At 40.9% G+C, this 16645-nt stretch overlaps 1 protein-coding gene across 1 annotated transcript in view; it reads right to left on the bottom strand.

Annotated features, from left to right (window-relative positions):
- The window catches only part of cpe (carboxypeptidase E), a 108303-nt gene that overhangs the window by 9663 nt on the left and 81995 nt on the right, over positions 1 to 16645 (bottom strand). The window contains exons 6-7 of the mRNA XM_072576019.1: positions 3897 to 4036; positions 1128 to 1227 (exon numbers count right to left, since the gene is read on the bottom strand). Of these exons, the coding sequence (XP_072432120.1) occupies positions 1128 to 1227; positions 3897 to 4036 (240 nt within the window). The remainder of the gene's footprint in view (positions 1 to 1127; positions 1228 to 3896; positions 4037 to 16645) is intronic.

A 16645-nucleotide genomic window follows, 5' to 3' on the forward strand; every position in this document is an offset into this window, starting at 1 on the left:
TAAACCCACGCGAGTGGTGGTACTTCAGTCTTTCTATCACGTTCCCAGAAACTGACAAATGTTGTTGCAATTGTAGAAGCTTTTTGGGACCTTGTTTAATGCTGTCTTGACCACTCCTTGCCAAATGCTAATGACTGTTGCATTTTTAAAACATTTTCTCATGTTATCATTGCTTTATTTTGTTCATCATGTGAAATCTGTGTCTTCTTGCATTCAATACATTAAAATTATAGATTTAAATAAATTCCCCTGTAGAGCACAGCATTAGATCAGCATGGCTTCCCTTACTTAAGTTAAAATCGATTATCTGAATAATTAATTATCCGAACGAAATTGTGCCCGCCTATCTCGTTCGGACAATCGAGGTTCCTCTGTACTTGTTGCACGTCACCAACTCAGCAATGAGCCGTTAATGCTCACTGTTTCATAGTTGTGCAAAAATCTTACTCCTCCCCCCACACAATGAACTTTTATTCCCTGAATAGCCTTTGAGGTGGCACCTTATCAAGTGCTTTCTGGAGGTACAAGTCCCCCTTTATTCACAGAAAATGCTACTTCCTCATGAAGTCCAATAAATTTATTGAACATAATTTCCCTTTCACAAAACTATGCTGAATTGCCCGATTACCTCAAGTTTCTCGAAGTGGCTTGCAATTAACATTTTTAATAATAGTTTCTAACATCTTCCCTATGACAAACATTCTGCCAGTTTCCAGCTTTTTGATTAAAGGCGTTAGTTTTGGTATTTTCCACTCAAAAAGAGCCTTTCCTAAATCTATGGAAAGCTAAAACCAATGCATCATCTATGTGACAGCCATTTCTTTCGAAACCCTGGGTGGAGGATGAATTCCATCAAGACTTGTCAGTCCCATGTATCTGATCACTTTTATTTGATGCAATAACTCTATATGAAGCCTTGGTAGCTGCAGGAAATTAAGACAACAAACAAATATTGATTGATGGGGAGGCTTGCAAAGGAAGAACACAAGGTTTCTTTCATGGAAGTATCCACTAACGAATGCCATTAAATAAAGATTAAGTAAAGACGGAGTTACAGCCAAACACACAGGAGTTGCTTTGTTTTTACAATTTAGGAGGCAAAATTAACTTTAGGATTTCATACATACCAGAGGTGATATCATGATTTATGCCTTCCACGGATATAGTCGCGTTCGAAATTGGGTTCCCATGAAGGTCTCGAACAAAGCCTTTAACACCACGATGCACCTGAAACAATCAGGATTGTGTCAACAATATCCAATTGCATCTATAAGTCTACACCTGGAGGGAGGTATCAGGCAGGAGAATTGTTTATGAATTGTACTAAATATTTCAGCAGACATTTGGAGGAGGACACCAGCAAAGTGGTGGAAGTGAGGAAAATACATTCCCGCAAAAGGATTTTTGTTTTGCACTGCATTGGATAATGTTCAAATTACATAGCAGTAGAAAAACAAAAGGAGACAAAGTTAAAAATCACACAACATTAGGTTATAGCCCAACAGATTTATCTGGAAGCACTGCTCCTTCATCAGGAACCACCTGATGAAGGAGCGTCGCTCCGAAAGCTAGTGCTTCCAATTAAACCTGTCGGATTATAACCTGGTGTTGTGTGATTTTTAACTTTGCACACCCCAGTCCAACATCGGCATCTCCAAATCATGAAAGCCAAAAAGACAGCTTAGAGCCAAAATCGTTCTGTAGCTCTGATTAGATCCTTATACAGATACAGGATTAGAACAACCTTATTCCAGCAGATGAAAATTCAGCACAGATCAAAATGTTGTGGGTGCGTTACATTCAGAGATTATATAAATGTAGTTCAAGTATTGTTTGTCAACTTTCCATTACTAAAAACAAACCACATTTAACAGAAGAGGCAAAATCGGCAGTGTCATTCATTACATAACTACAGCCTTTTGGAAATAATATATTGGTCCAGATGTTTGCCGACAAAGTGAGCAGCACGAGTTGGAAATAGCAGACTGGCTTCTGTTTTATGGGTTCCATTATACCCAGTGTTCTCTTTGGGGAATGGGTGAGGGTTTGTCAGGCTCACAAACTCTTACAAGCAAAATATAGGTAGCACACAGGCCCCACATATCCCCATGGCACCTCAGATCTCCTCAGCAGCCAATTACTCCCTCATCCTCCGAGGCTTCTTCCACACCAACTTATATTCCCAATCTTCCCTTTGCCCATCAATGTCCTTCCACATCAATTAAATGACACCCTCCCATCAACCCAGGCCCCTCAAAATAGCTACCTCATACCCCCAGGCAATCTCCAAAATTACATCATACCCCCTATGCCACCTCCCATGCCACTCACCCAGTATCCACCATGAGCCATGTGGAGAGGAGGAAAAAGTAAACTTCTAAACAAGCTAATATAGCTCTTACTCATTTATATTTTGTGAAAATTACTGCCAACTCATGTGACTTATTCAAAGCTTTTGAATCTTCAGTGTTCTGTTAACAAAAACCAAAAAAAACTAATAAATCCCCACATCAAAGATGTCAAAAAGTCCTTTAATAACCTTTTTAAACTATCAAAATATGAAGTGCTGAGGTAATGTCTCAAAGCTTTTGAAGCTCAGCCGAGGTTTCACAATGGCCTCAACTTTAATAACAGGCCTTTGGAAATGTCAATTTTGTCTACATCAAAAGTATTTATGTCTATTCCATCAGTCAGCTGAAACCACACTGCAGTTTTGGACCTTTGAAGCAATCAATTTTTAAAAAATTTAGCACAAATATCAAATGGCCTTTTGAATTTGATCTTCCCATCTTGGGAAACCAGTTCTGTCCAAAATGGGAGTAGGACCTCTCAATCCACACCCAGCCTTTTTGAAGGGTCTTTGAAGTTAGCCCAACTTAGTGAAATACAAACAATGAGTAAAGTTCATGTCATACGCCTGTACACTTGTGAGAAAGGTTGACTACGGGGAGATGGAAGCGGAGGTTAAATGACTTTCTTTGGTGGTTTCTGTACAATCAGAGATTGTCTCATCCCTGGGTGTGTCTCTGGAAAAGCAATAAAATGTATTTTGGGGACATTTTCTTTGAAGAGACAATAGAATACAATAGATTACCTAAACATTACTGGCCAGGCAGCATTTCTTGCCCATCCCTAATTGCCCAGAGGGCAGTTAAGAGGCAACCACACTGCTGTATGTCTGGAGTCACATGTAGCCAGACCAGGTAAGGATAGCAGTTTCCTTCCCTAAAGGACATTAATGAACCAGATGGATTTTTCCAACAATCGACAAGGAGACTCTTAATTCCAGATATTTTTTGAAAACAAATTCCACCATCATCATGGCAAGATTTTAACCCGGGTATCTGGTTTAACAGTCCAGCAATAATACCACTAGGTCATTGCCTCCCCTAAAGTTTAGGTTAAGTGCAATTGTCATGGGAAATGTTGAGGAATAGGGTAGGGGAATGGGTCTGGGTGGGATACTCTTCAGAGGGTCAGCGTGAACACACTGTAGGGATTCTCTGATCTGCTACTTTTAGCTACATGCTGCTTTTTTCATAATCATCTTGTGTTTATCTGGTGCCTATTCATGAAAACATTTCATCTTTTAAATATCATGTTGCAGTCCTGCCACTAGATGTTGCACAATGATATGCTTTTTCTTTAGGTTTGCATTAATCATCCATTAATCATTCATCCTTTACACTAGTCTGTGTATTCTGAAGTATCCCCATAAAATCTCTATTGATCCATCACTGAACATAGTTTGCCAATTCACTTTGGCCAGCGCTGCTTTCATGTCCCATAATGCAGTTGAGGGATCATATAAGGAGGCATTATTTTATATCTCTTCCTTATCTACTCAGAGCGACATTTTAAAATCATATCACCATCTATTTGATATTTTCACTAACCTGCTTAATGTAATTAATGAGAGAGTCTTTATTTTCTGCCCAGTACTGTGGGAGCAAGTCTTCTGGTGGGAATTTCTGGCAGCTTAGTTCCAGTGTGATTTCAAAGCAGTTGCTGCTCAGGTAATTGAAGTCTTGCATACCTGGAAAATAATAAATTGCAAAGATAGAAGATCTGACTGGGGCATATGGGGACAAATGGAAAAGCACTTTGACTTGGAAATACACCATGCAGATCAGGAAAGCTGCAGGTTCCATTCAAGCTAAGTTAGTTGATCAGAAACAGGGGCCCAGTCAACCTCAGTGCCCCCACATTAGTCGGGAAAGGGTTCTAGATTTTCCTATCACAGGAAAAATTCTATCCACATCCAAAATGTCAAGACACCTCAGGACCTTATATGTTTAAATCAAGTCACCTCCAGCAGATATAAGCCTACCCTGTCCAACCTTTCCTCATTAGACAACATGCCCTTTATGGTATCAGTCTGTTTAAACTTCTCTGAATTGCTTACATGCTTCCATAAATAAGGTGACCAATACAATTCCCCAGAGTTCCTCTCAGCCTTCCAGTTCCTGATTTACAGTTGCTTTTGGGTTTATATACATACTCTACAGCAAAAACTGATGCAAAATATCTTTCAATTCATCTGCCACCTTTTTTTTCCATTATCAATTGTCCACGCTCATTATTTATTAGACCAGTATTCACTTTGACAACTTTTTTCAAAGTTCTTATAGAAACTCTTACGATCTATTTTTATACTTTGGTGAGCATTCTCCCATACACAAATGTTTCAGACCTTACAAAGTTTTTGGTCAATTATTTTTTCCCTATAGGCTGTCCAACCTTCTGACCTGCCACTAGACATTGCACAATGATATGCTTTTTTCTTTAGGTTTGTGTTAACAACAGACTATAGCTTCATTCTTTACACTAGTCTGTGTATTCTGAAGTATCCCCATAAAAGCGTGGCACTAAGTTTGCCAATTCACTTTGACCAGATCTGCTTTCATGTCCCATAATCAATGACCCGTATTTAAATGACACCTCTTCTCTTTCACAAACTGAATATAAAATGTAATGGTACTACAGTCAAAATTACCTTGAGATGCATTAACTGTGGGATCATTAATTAAACTTATCTTGATGTATAGTATCAGGTCCAGGAGGATTTGTCATATGAGGAGCAGTTGAAGATTTGGGTTTGTACTTGAGGAAGTTTAGAAGTTTATATTTCCTTAAAAGGGGGAATCTCATTGAAACATGCAGAATCTTACTGAGAGGCCTGGATAGGATGGACCTGGAAAAGACGGTTCCAGTAGTAGAAGAGACTAGGATCTAATTCGAAGTTTAGAGGGTACAGCTTCTGAGTCAAGGGACGACCCTTTAGAATCGAGATGAGGAGGAATTTCTTCAGTCAGCGGATGGTGAATCTGTGGAACTAATGGCTGCAGAGGCTGAGTGTTTCAATGTGAGTTCTTGGTCAGTAAGGGGATCACAAGGGTTATAGGGAGAAGGCAGGAGAATGAGGTTGAGAAACATATCAGCTATGATAAGTTGTGGAACAGACTTGATGGGTCAAATGGGCTAATTCTACTCCCATATCTTATGGTTTACCTCTGGTCTAGTAAAGACTTCTCTCTGATCAGTTCCAGAACTACCTCAAAAACACTGTGAAATCCTCATCCAGGTTAGTTTTGCCCTCCTGACTTTTCCCATCTATATGAATTAATTAAAGTTTCCCAAGACAATCCATATACCTTTCTGACAAGCTCACATTATTTTTTTCTTGAATGTTCCATCCTATTATGTGGTTACAGTTAGGGGGCCGCTACACAACAGAGCATCCATCAAAGTTGGTTGCCTTCTTGCCACTGAGTTACAATGTCTTGGATTGAGCACAAGAATCTAGGCTGAAATTACAGTCCATCACGGAGGCCATGCTGTACGGAATGGACAAGTCTGACGTTTAGTTAACACATTTATCTGAGACTTACACCTGTCTAATTGGATTGAAGGAAATGATCCCAAGGCATTATTTTGAAGATTGCATTGATGTTAACTGCCATTCTCGGTCAATGTTTATCAACATCAGATCAAACAAAAATACATTGGCACTGAGATGCAGAAAGATTTGAGTGTTCTAATGCATGAAACATGGAAGGTTAGTATGCAGGCACAGCAAGTACTCAGGAAGGCTAATAGAACATTGTGTTTGATTGCAAAGGGAATTAAATATAAAAGTAGAGGCTTTGTTTCAATTATACAGGCATTAATGAGACAGTATTTTGAGTTTTTTTTAAAAACAGTTGTGAACCCAAAAACTTACCGATGGATGTTAATGTGAATGAGCGGAGAAAGGCTAGACAGGCTGGAACTATATCCTCTGAAGCTTAGGGGGTTCAGAGATGACTTTGTTGAATTAATAAGATCCTGAGGGGTCCTGACCAGGTGGATGGTGAAGAATGCTTCCTCTGGTGGAAAAATCCAGGTTTGGAGGTCATTGTTTAAAAATAAGGTGTCGGCCATTTAAGACAGAAATGAGGGGAAAAAAACTCTGAGGATTGAGTGGTTCTGAAATTCCTTTCTTCAAAGGCAGTGAATATGAAATCTTAAATATTTTTAAGGCAGATTCTTGATTTCCGAGGTGATGAAAATTATCAGGGATAGGCAGGACTGAGGAGTGGATGTTGGTTAGAATCAGATCAGCTGTGATCTGATTGAATGTTGGGGCAGGTTTGAGGGACCCAGTCTTGTTCCTTGATCCTTGGATTGCTGGTTGTGGGAGTTGTTGTGTGTAAATTGGCCATTGTGTTTCCTTCATTTAAACAGTTATTATACTTCAAAAGGATTTTGTTGACCTTTCCTCTATTTTCAAATGTCCAATAAACAAACACATGAACTTACAAATGCAATCCCACACAGGGATGCAATTTTAACTGTATTACATACGAATGTTCCCTGCACTTGTGAATGACTACTTTAGATTGTCCTGCTTTGTATTCCAACTTGCGTACAAATTGTCTTCCAAACAAACTCAAGAACAGAACTCATTCTATATATGGGTTTCTTTTGTTTTCCACAGATCTCGCTGGGAAAATTAATCTTTCCTACCCTAGATTAATGTGAGGCAGACTATATCATGTACCAGTTAGTAGTCACTGGGGAGGGAGTAACAGTACCTGTAAATTGAAATTAGGAAAGCATAAAGGGAGGGCATAATAAAAAGTTGACAAGTAAAATGATGGAAAACTTAAAAGAGGACTCTTAAATAAGAAAGCAGAAAAGTTTAAAGTAGGAAAAGATATGGCAAATTCAAGACCAAAAGATAAGTTAAACTGAAATACAAAAGATGGTTCTTATGAGGTCAAAACATTGGAGAAGAAAGCTCACATTGTAGCTAAGAAGCAGTGAAATATTGGATGGTATAAGCATAGCAAGAGAGGAAACGTAAGAAGTTTACATCTTTGGAAGAAATTAACCAGGCCATGAAATGTAAGAGACGCAAGGAAAGAAACAGCAGAGACTCTGATCCTCATTTTCCAATGCTCTCAGGCTATATACATAGCCTCCAGGATAACTGGCATCCATTAAGGTTGTAGGATTGCTCAAAATGCAAGGAAAGAACAGACAGAGAACATACAGGCTTGACAGCCCAACTTCAGAGGTGGGAAAATTATTGGAAAAAACATTTCATGGATCATTTAAATCATCATTACAGAGGCAAGGATTGAGCACAGAAACTAGGAGCAGGAATAGGCCATTTGACTCTTCAAGCCTGCTCCACCATTTAATACCGTCATACCTGACCCTCTATCACAATGTCATATTCCCACTTTCAAGGATAGACATATTGGAATTGTTCAAGGAATTTTGTGTGTAGTTTGACTGTATTTTGTAACCAGGAACTTTGATGAGAGCAGTGTGTCTGATGTGGTCGATGTGGACTTTACCAAAATTTTTGACCACGTCCCTCAGGCCAGACAGACCTGAAGAGTAACAGCTAAAGGGAAAGAGGCAAACTGGATCAGAATTGGGTAATTGCTGATGCGTGGAAAACTGTTTCGTGTGGGATTTAGAAGGACAAAGTACCGGCTGTCTTGCTTTTTATGACATATACCATTTCCATGGATGTAAACCAACATGACTGAGCTTGAAACCATTACAAAAATTGGGCCTATGTTTGGCAGTGAGGAAGAAAACTAAATTTCAGGAGGATATCAATCAATAAAGGTGGGCAGAAAAGTTTTAACAAATTTCAATTCAGAGAAGTAGGAAGCCTTATTTGCCTTCTCCAAATGCAAGGCAATACACAATAAATGGTAGAAACTAAGAAATGTAGAGACACAGAATGGATTTCACAGCTCACTGGAGATATTACAGGCAGATGAAATGGTTATAATGGCAAAGTGATATTTTCCTGTACTAGCAAAACTTAGTTCATTATTGTTATTATTAGCTGTGAGATTATGCTAAAACTGTAGAAATGTAACAGTTCTTGGACGACAGCTAAACTACTCCACAGTGTTCTGGTCAGTGCATTACAACAAGGATGTGAGTCATCCAAAAAGATGATTTATGAGAATAATACCAGGAACATAGACTTGCAGTTATGAGAAAACATTGATTACATTGAGGCTTTGGAACAGAGGAAGCTGAGGAAAGGTTTAGGAGCTGTGTAGAGTATAAAACTAGAAGGAGATGGGGGATTGGAAGGACTGATTTTGCTAAGCAGCAAAATTACAGCACAGATTGAAAGTGTTTGGGAAAAGAATCTGAGAGGTGTTGTGGGTAATTTCTTAACTGAGGGGGGAGTTGGGCATCTGGAACCCATTGCCTGAAAGGGTGATTGATGCAGAAACCTACACGTATTTGAAAAATACTGAGCTATGTAGCTGATGTGCATAAGATGCAGGGTGATGAACAAAAAGCTTGAAAGTGGATTCAGCTGTAGAGATACTTTTAGCTATCATAGGTGGGCTGGACTTTACACTGAGGACAAACTGCCCACACCCCTGTATAACTGTCCAGAGCAAACAGCCTCCATTTAACTAGGTCTCCCTGGTTTAACTCTTTTGGGCATTGCCCTTTAATTAGCAGCACTCCCTCAGCCCCAAGAAGGAAGTCTCACCTCAAACAGCTGCTGGTCAATCAGATAACCGATGCCTCTGCTCACCAGCTGTGCCAAACAAAAGTGGTACCCACTGTTGCTACTACAGATAGGGCAGGTAATACCATCAGCAGCAGACTTGGACATTGTGGTAAGTCTAAGATCTGTCGGAGGCCAGGCTGACAAGCCCCAGTGAAAGGGGTGGTGAGGTTCACATTTGTGAGACAGGATGGATGGTGGCATCTAATTGACGCAGAGGGCTCAGAATGGAGGCAACACTCCCCCACCCACACCTACAACGGGTTACACATTGAGCAGATGCTTCTCCTGCTCCTGGAATTGGAGTAATAGAGAAGTTTTTAATCATGCATCAGATGCCAACTTTCAGCATCACCCGAGCTCCATGCTGATGACCCAACAGTTGCCCCTCCTACCATCCATAAAATCATGACCCAAATTGGGATGGTGCGTGGACTCATGCCAGGTACAATTCCACTTGCACAGCACCAAAACAGTTTATTTGCCTGTTTCCCTGCCTGCAAGTGGCCCCCAAAATACACCCGTTTGTGCCAAATAGCTTCCTCAGCCAAACATCATTCTGTGGGTTTGTGGGTTTAAATACATCCTGAATAGTAGCTCAGACAATGCTGTAGAATCCTTACATCTGTTCACTCACATCAAACCCTGTCAGTATCCAATCAATTCCTCTTTGAAGATGCCAGCAAATGTCCCAACCCATAAGCATCAGTTATGGCAATCACTGATGCCGATGTATTTGGTGGCTGTTGCAATGGTGAGCCTACAAAGCAATTAACAGTGCACACTCATTGCTGAATTCCCTTCACAAAAACATTCATTGGTGTAAAATGGGTCAAATAGTAAATGCATTGAAAGACTGCCAGCAGTTCTCAATAACAATACTGTTATGTTTCAGAAGTATTTGTTGCAATGTAAGGCATTATAACAAGCCGATACAAAAAGCATCACTTTCCAGTTAAGGTAATTTTTTCCATCATTCTTTGCCCAAAAGTAAATTTGGAACAGATTTGATATGGCTGGCAGTGATTAGCCTGCTGGAGGAACATGCAATTTGCAATAGCGCAACAAGCAAAGCTAGTGTTTATAAAGATTATGTTGTCATCTGTATCGAGCTGCATCATATTAGTCAGGAGCTGTACAAATAGGTCTGAAACATTCATTGCTGTCCAATGTGACACACCCACCTAAGAAAGCATTACATTTCTATACAATTCTACAACACTTGAAGTAGCCTGGGTTGTGTTCCAAGTCAGTATCTTTTCAGATTAACACCTTCTGATCCTGCAAAGTAAATGGGGAGGTCAGTTTCTGTTTCATCTGTGTTCCAGGTCTCCACTTGTCCAAGCTGAATCAGATGCTTGCCACAAAACAGCAGCCCTACACAGAGTTTGTTTTTCATATAGGCACAAGAATGCCTTTCTTTCGTGCCCCCATGGATTTTGCTTCCAATCCTTCGTCATGAAAATCATTACCAATTGCAATATGCTTGTATTGTTATGACTGCCAAGTTGAAAATATTTTTGTGTTTTTGGGAATGTCTCTTTCACTTAGAGTGAAATGGAGGGATGAAGGTGGGTGCTGTGACCCGTTTAGAGTTCGGCCCTGTGAGTAGTTTGGGTGGCTTGGTGCGTGATATTCATACCTGCTGACAATGCAAGATATCTGCAATGATTGTGGGTCAACTACTAATATTCAGCTCTATGAAGGACACCTTCAGAATGTCAAGTTTCATAAGCGGTTATATTTGAGACAATTAATTTAAATCAAAACCAACAATGAAGGTGGTGGTTTAGGAAATAAGTAATTAGCGTATCTGCTGGCATACAAAACACAGACTGGCCAAACTGGTCATAAACAGGTCCAGGCAGCGGGCCGTGGAGGGGGTTGTTAGGGCCGACTACCTGCCCCTCTTCAGCAGTTACATCAGAGCCCGGGTGTCTCTGGAGAAGGAGCACGCGGTGTCCACCAACACCCTTGAGCTGTTCAGGGAGAGGTGGGCACCGCAGGGAGTGGAGTGCATTATTTCCCCGTCCAACTCTATTTTGATTTAATCCCTGCCCTCCCCCTCACTGTATGATCACACAGCATTGCCCTTTGATGTGAAGGGCACTGCTTGTCACTGGCCACTCGGGTGTTTCCTTTCTTCCTGGTGATGGGAAGTGAATAAAGGTGTGTACACCTTGTGTCCCTCACTATGTCTCACACCTGCGCACACACACACACACCCCACATGGGTGATGGGGAAAAATAAGCACTACCGCAGTTAGACAGAAAGAAGAAAAAAAAACAAAACCCAGACTGGCACAGTGATGAGTTGGGAAGGGGAAAGATTCCTTAGCAACATTTTGTGGCCTCAGAATCAGATCAATCTTGTGAACTAACAGAAACAGGTCAGTCTGCAAGAATCTATGGGAGTGGGGGGACAGAAATAGACAGAGACACAGTCTGTATTATTCATCAAACAGAATGAAGACGGCAGTACTGTACATGCTCAGTTTACAGAACCACATCCTTAAGGACGGAAATGAGCACAGTAGACACAGTAGTATTGGCTAGAGGAAGGAATCTCCCCATTAATTCTCATCAGGCAAGTCAACTGGGGAATTATAAAATACCTGACAAGAAAAGAATAAAAAAAGCAAGCCATCATTAGCTACGAGTGCCTTTCAACTGGCCCCTTGATAATGAAGGGACCACCCAAGGGACAGAATAAAGTATAAATGTGAAAAATAAGCACTACCGCAGTTAGGCGGTAGTGTGGGGGTTAATAAAAAAAACCAGGAGTGTCTTGAAAAAAAAAGAGAAAAAAAAGAAAGAAAGAAAAAAACAGGAGTAAAAAAAAATAAACAGGAGGGTCTGTTCACTCAGAGCTGGCACTGAGGAATCTGGACTCTCCACGTGTAAATAAAAGGGTGGTTTGCTGACGGGATACCGGGCTCTGTGGAGGTATTTCAGAAAAAAAATAAAAAATAAAGTATAAATGTGATGGAAGACAGGAGGGATTTTCAGCCTTTATTAAAGTTGGAGAAGTGATAGCAGAGTGATATTGCCACTGGACTAGTAATCCCGAGACCCAGATAATGTTCTGGAACCCAGGTTTGAAACCTACTATGGCAGACAGATAAAAATCTGGAATTAAGAGTTTAATAATGACCATGAAAAATCAATTGTTAATTATCAGTAAAACCCACCTGGTTCAGTAATGTCCTTTATGGAAGGAAATCTCCTTTTCTTATCTGGTCTGGCCAATATGTAATATGGTTAACTCTGATATGCCTTCTGGGCCATTAGGAATGGGCAATAAATGCTGGCTTAGCCAGCAATACCCATGTCCTGTGAATGATTATTTTAAAAATTAAAATATTATGGGAAGCTCATTTGTAATATAAAATGTAATCTAGTCAATAATGTTTTCAGTTATTTGGTACAATGATAGACTTAAAATGTGAAATTTTGTATGATCCTTCTCGTGAATCATGGGAAATTCATAGAAAAAATTAAAAAACTGCAGATACTGGAAATCTAAAACAAAAACAGAATGAGCTGGAAAAACTCAGCCAGTCTCACAGCATCTGAGGGAGAAACTAAGTTAATGTTTCAACTCCAATTTGACTTTTCTTTCTTCAAGGAACAACATACTGGAGATTAGATTAGATTCCCTGCTTATTTTTCACATTTATACTTTATTCTTGGGTGGTCACTTCATTATAAAGGGCCAGTTGAAAGGCACTCATAGCTAATGATGATAGAGATTCCTTCCTCTAGTCAATAAGTCCTTCGGCCCAACAAGTCCACACCGACCCTCCGAAGAGTAACCCACCCAGACCCATTCCCAACCCTATATTTACCCCTGACGAATCCACCAAACACTATGGACAATTTAGCATGGTCAATTCACCTAACCTGCACATCTTTTGGATTGTGGGAGGAAACTGGAGCACCCAGAGGAAACCCACGCAGACATGGGGAGAATGTACAAATTCCATACAGACAGTCATCTGAGGTGGGAATCGAACCTGGGTCCCTGGCTGTGAGGCTCTGTTCCACTCTCCAGAACTGCTGAATTTCTCTTGCACTATCTGTTCTTATACTTGCAATTAATATCTTTAAAAAATATTATTAGTTTCCACAGGGATTGGGAAACAGTATACTTACAGAACAACCTCGATTATCCAAATGAGACGTGGAGTATTTTGTTTGGATAACTGATTGTTCAAATAACTGATCTGATCATAAACAAAGGAAGCCATACTGAACATTCGAACTGAACTTTCTGTCCACTCAGGAGCACCCTGTGTTTGTGCCAACTCCTGAGCAGCGACTGACATCAGATGTCTTTCACACTCTCTCAACATGTTGGATTGGGACAAGAGTAAACTAAAGGTTGATTAACTCATTCATCCAGTTGTGTGTATTGTGTGTGTGTGTGTGTGTGTGTGTGCGCGCGCGCGTGTGTGTGCGCGCACAGACGTAGAGGGCAAAGCGAGTGGGTTCTGCTAGAGCAAATTTCAGACATGGCCCCAACTCTCCCGGTGAAAATGGCCGGGAGCAGGAGCGGGAGAGGGAGAGGGAGAGGGAGAGGGAGAGGGAGCGGGAGAGATGCGCGATTACACAAGAACAGCATTTGTCCTGGTGGCTGATCCCGTGAGATATTGTGGGTCAGCGTCTCTCAGTGTGTGTTTTTATATGGAGTTCATAGCAATTTACAGGACCGTGAGATCTTATTTGGATAACCCAAAATTCGGATAATTGATGTTCTGATAACCAAAATTGTTCTGTATATTCCTCCAAGCTTTACTGTAAATTGGCTGCTTTGGTGAGTTGTGAAATATAGTGTCTCATGGGATTTCAATTTCAAATGAATAGGAATTAGACTTTGCTATTCTGACTTGGTCAGTTTGACATTTTTGATAACCATGCCAATCTACACATCCACAATGTGTAAATTCCTATCACAGCTTAGCGTGGTAATACTAAAAGTGGTTTTCGTTTCATGCTCCCATGTGTAAGTGATCCCTTGTGTGAGAAATGATGCATAGGTACAACAAGGGTCACAATTACACATTTTCTTTGGCCAAGTTGGCTAGGAGGTTTCCTACACATGCAGAAGTACCTTGGCAATGCATTCCCCATTTTTATTAAAACAGCCCAGTTTCTTTTAGTAGTAACAATATTGTTTTAAGAACACAATCCACTACTTTGCATCATTTATATAAATGATTTGGATGCAAGCATAAGGAAGTACAGTTAGTAAGTTTGCAGATGACACCAAAATTGGAGGTGTAGTGGACAGCGAAGAGGGTTCCATCAGATTACAACAGGATCTGGACCAGATGGGCCAATGGGCTGAGAAGTGGCAGATGGAGTTTAATTCAGATAAATGTGAGGTGCTGCATTTTGGAAAAGCAAATCTTAGCAGGACTTACACACTTAATGGTAAGGTCCTAGGGAGTGTTGCTGAACAAAGAAACCTTGGAGTGCAGGTTCATAGCTCCTTGAAAGTGGAGTCACAGGTAGATAGGATAGTGAAGGCGGCGTTTGGTATGCATCCCTTTATTGGTCAGAGTACTGAGTACAGGAGTTGGGAGGTCACGTTGCAGCTGTACAGGACATTGGTTAGACCACTGTTGGGACATTGCGTGCAATTCTGGTCTCCTTCCTATCGGAAGGATGTTGTGAAACATGAAAGGGTTCAGAAAAGATTTACAAGGATGTTGCTAGGGTTGGAGGACTTGAGCTATGGGGAGAGGCTGTATAGGCTGGGGTTGTTTTCCCTGGATCTTTGGAGGCAGAGGGGTGACCTTATAGAGGTATATAAAATCATGAGGGGCTTCATTCAGAGGCTCACGGATGATATTACCTGGTATGGTGATGAAACATCTGAAAACAAAACTTCCAGCTCAGTGAGCAAACCTACATCCAGAACTTAAAGTCTTCTCAAAAAAAAGGGCATAGATAGGATAAATAGACAAAGTCTCTTCCCTGGGGTGGGGGAGACCAGAATTAGAGGGCATAGGTTTAGGTTGAGAGGGGAAAAGATATAAAAGAGATCTAAGTGGCAACTTTTTCATGCAGAGGGTGGTGCGTGTATGGAATGAGCTGCCAGAGGAAGTGGTGGAGGCTGGTACAATTGCAATATTTAAAAGGCATCTGGATGGGTATATGAATAGGAAGGGTTTGGAGGGATATGGGCTGGGTGCTGGCAGGTGGGACTAGATTGGGTTGGGATATCTGGTCGGCATGGACGTTGGACCAAAGGGTCTGTTTCCGTGCTGTACATCTCTATGACTCTATGCCACCAAATTTCTTGAAAAATAACAGAAGAGAAGGAAAAAAAACCACAATGCTAACCATAACATTTTGACTAGGTTTTTTTTGCCTATTCTGACATGAGAGCTGAAACACTATTTTACACACATATAATCTGGTCAAAATTTTAACCTGTCAAGTCATAACACCAAATGTTACGCAAGTAGAATGTTAGTTCTCTATAGGTTTTAAAGCAACTCATGAAGCATTTTCATTATTCATCCCTGTTTTTAAAACACTCAACATCCATTTAAACTTTCCTTTCTTAATGTAAAAGGTGGAACCTTTGTGAGATCTTAATCAGAAAGCTCAAAGTTAACAGCGGACAGACAGGGTATGTGGACTGCTATAGCACCGGCCACAAGTCAACTGCAAGGAGGTACAATACGAATGTACAAAGAAGGGTGAACGTGGCAGATTTTAAATCCGTTCCTGGTACTGCTCTGCTCAAAAAAAGTCTAATCCAGAGAATCAGCTGCCAATGTAGTAGCTGCTGATTTTCTAATTGAATTCACAATCAAGAAACATTGCAAGTTCTGTACACTCCAAATTTAACCGCAAGTGTGAGACTTTGGTTCAACTGGTTTAGTTCATTGACCTGTCACCCGAGTCAGAAGGTTGTGGCTTCAAAGCCCACCCTAAAGGTTAGATTTTACAGAACCAATGAGATCCATACAGCATGACCTCCTGCTCACCCGGGCATGTCTCCCATTTTACAGGGACCAACGATGGGGGTCAGATGAACATCCCGTTCCAGGACCTATTCTGACCCTTAAGTAGCCAATTAATGGCCAACTGCCTCCTCCCCTTGCCTCTATTTTACCCGCAACAGGAGGAGACATTCCATGCCATGTGGCTAGCCTGGCAACATTTACTGATCAAGTGGCTGGCAAGACTTCCTTTGAAAGTTTGCTGTGCCCATCAGTGGCACTCCCCCAACTCCTCACAAATTCATACATCCCATTTAACTATATTCCCAGCCTCTCAAGCCTGACTGACATAGAGATGTACAGCACAGTAACAGATCAGTCCAACTTGTCCATGCCAACCAGATATCCCAATCCAATCTAGTCCCAGCCCATATCCCTCCAACCCTTCCTATTCATATACCCATCCAGATGCCTTTTAAATGTTGTAATTTTACCAGCCTCCACCACTTTCCTCTGGCAGCTCATTCCATACACGTACCACCTTCTGTGTGAAAACATTGCCCCTTAGGTCTCTTTTATATCTTTCCCCTCTCACCCTAACATCTCCCATTCCGTCATTAAGGCTTGCCAGCCAGGCCTCCCC

This window comes from Chiloscyllium punctatum, chromosome 1, assembly GCF_047496795.1.
Source record: "Chiloscyllium punctatum isolate Juve2018m chromosome 1, sChiPun1.3, whole genome shotgun sequence".
Lineage (NCBI taxonomy): Eukaryota > Metazoa > Chordata > Chondrichthyes > Orectolobiformes > Hemiscylliidae > Chiloscyllium > Chiloscyllium punctatum.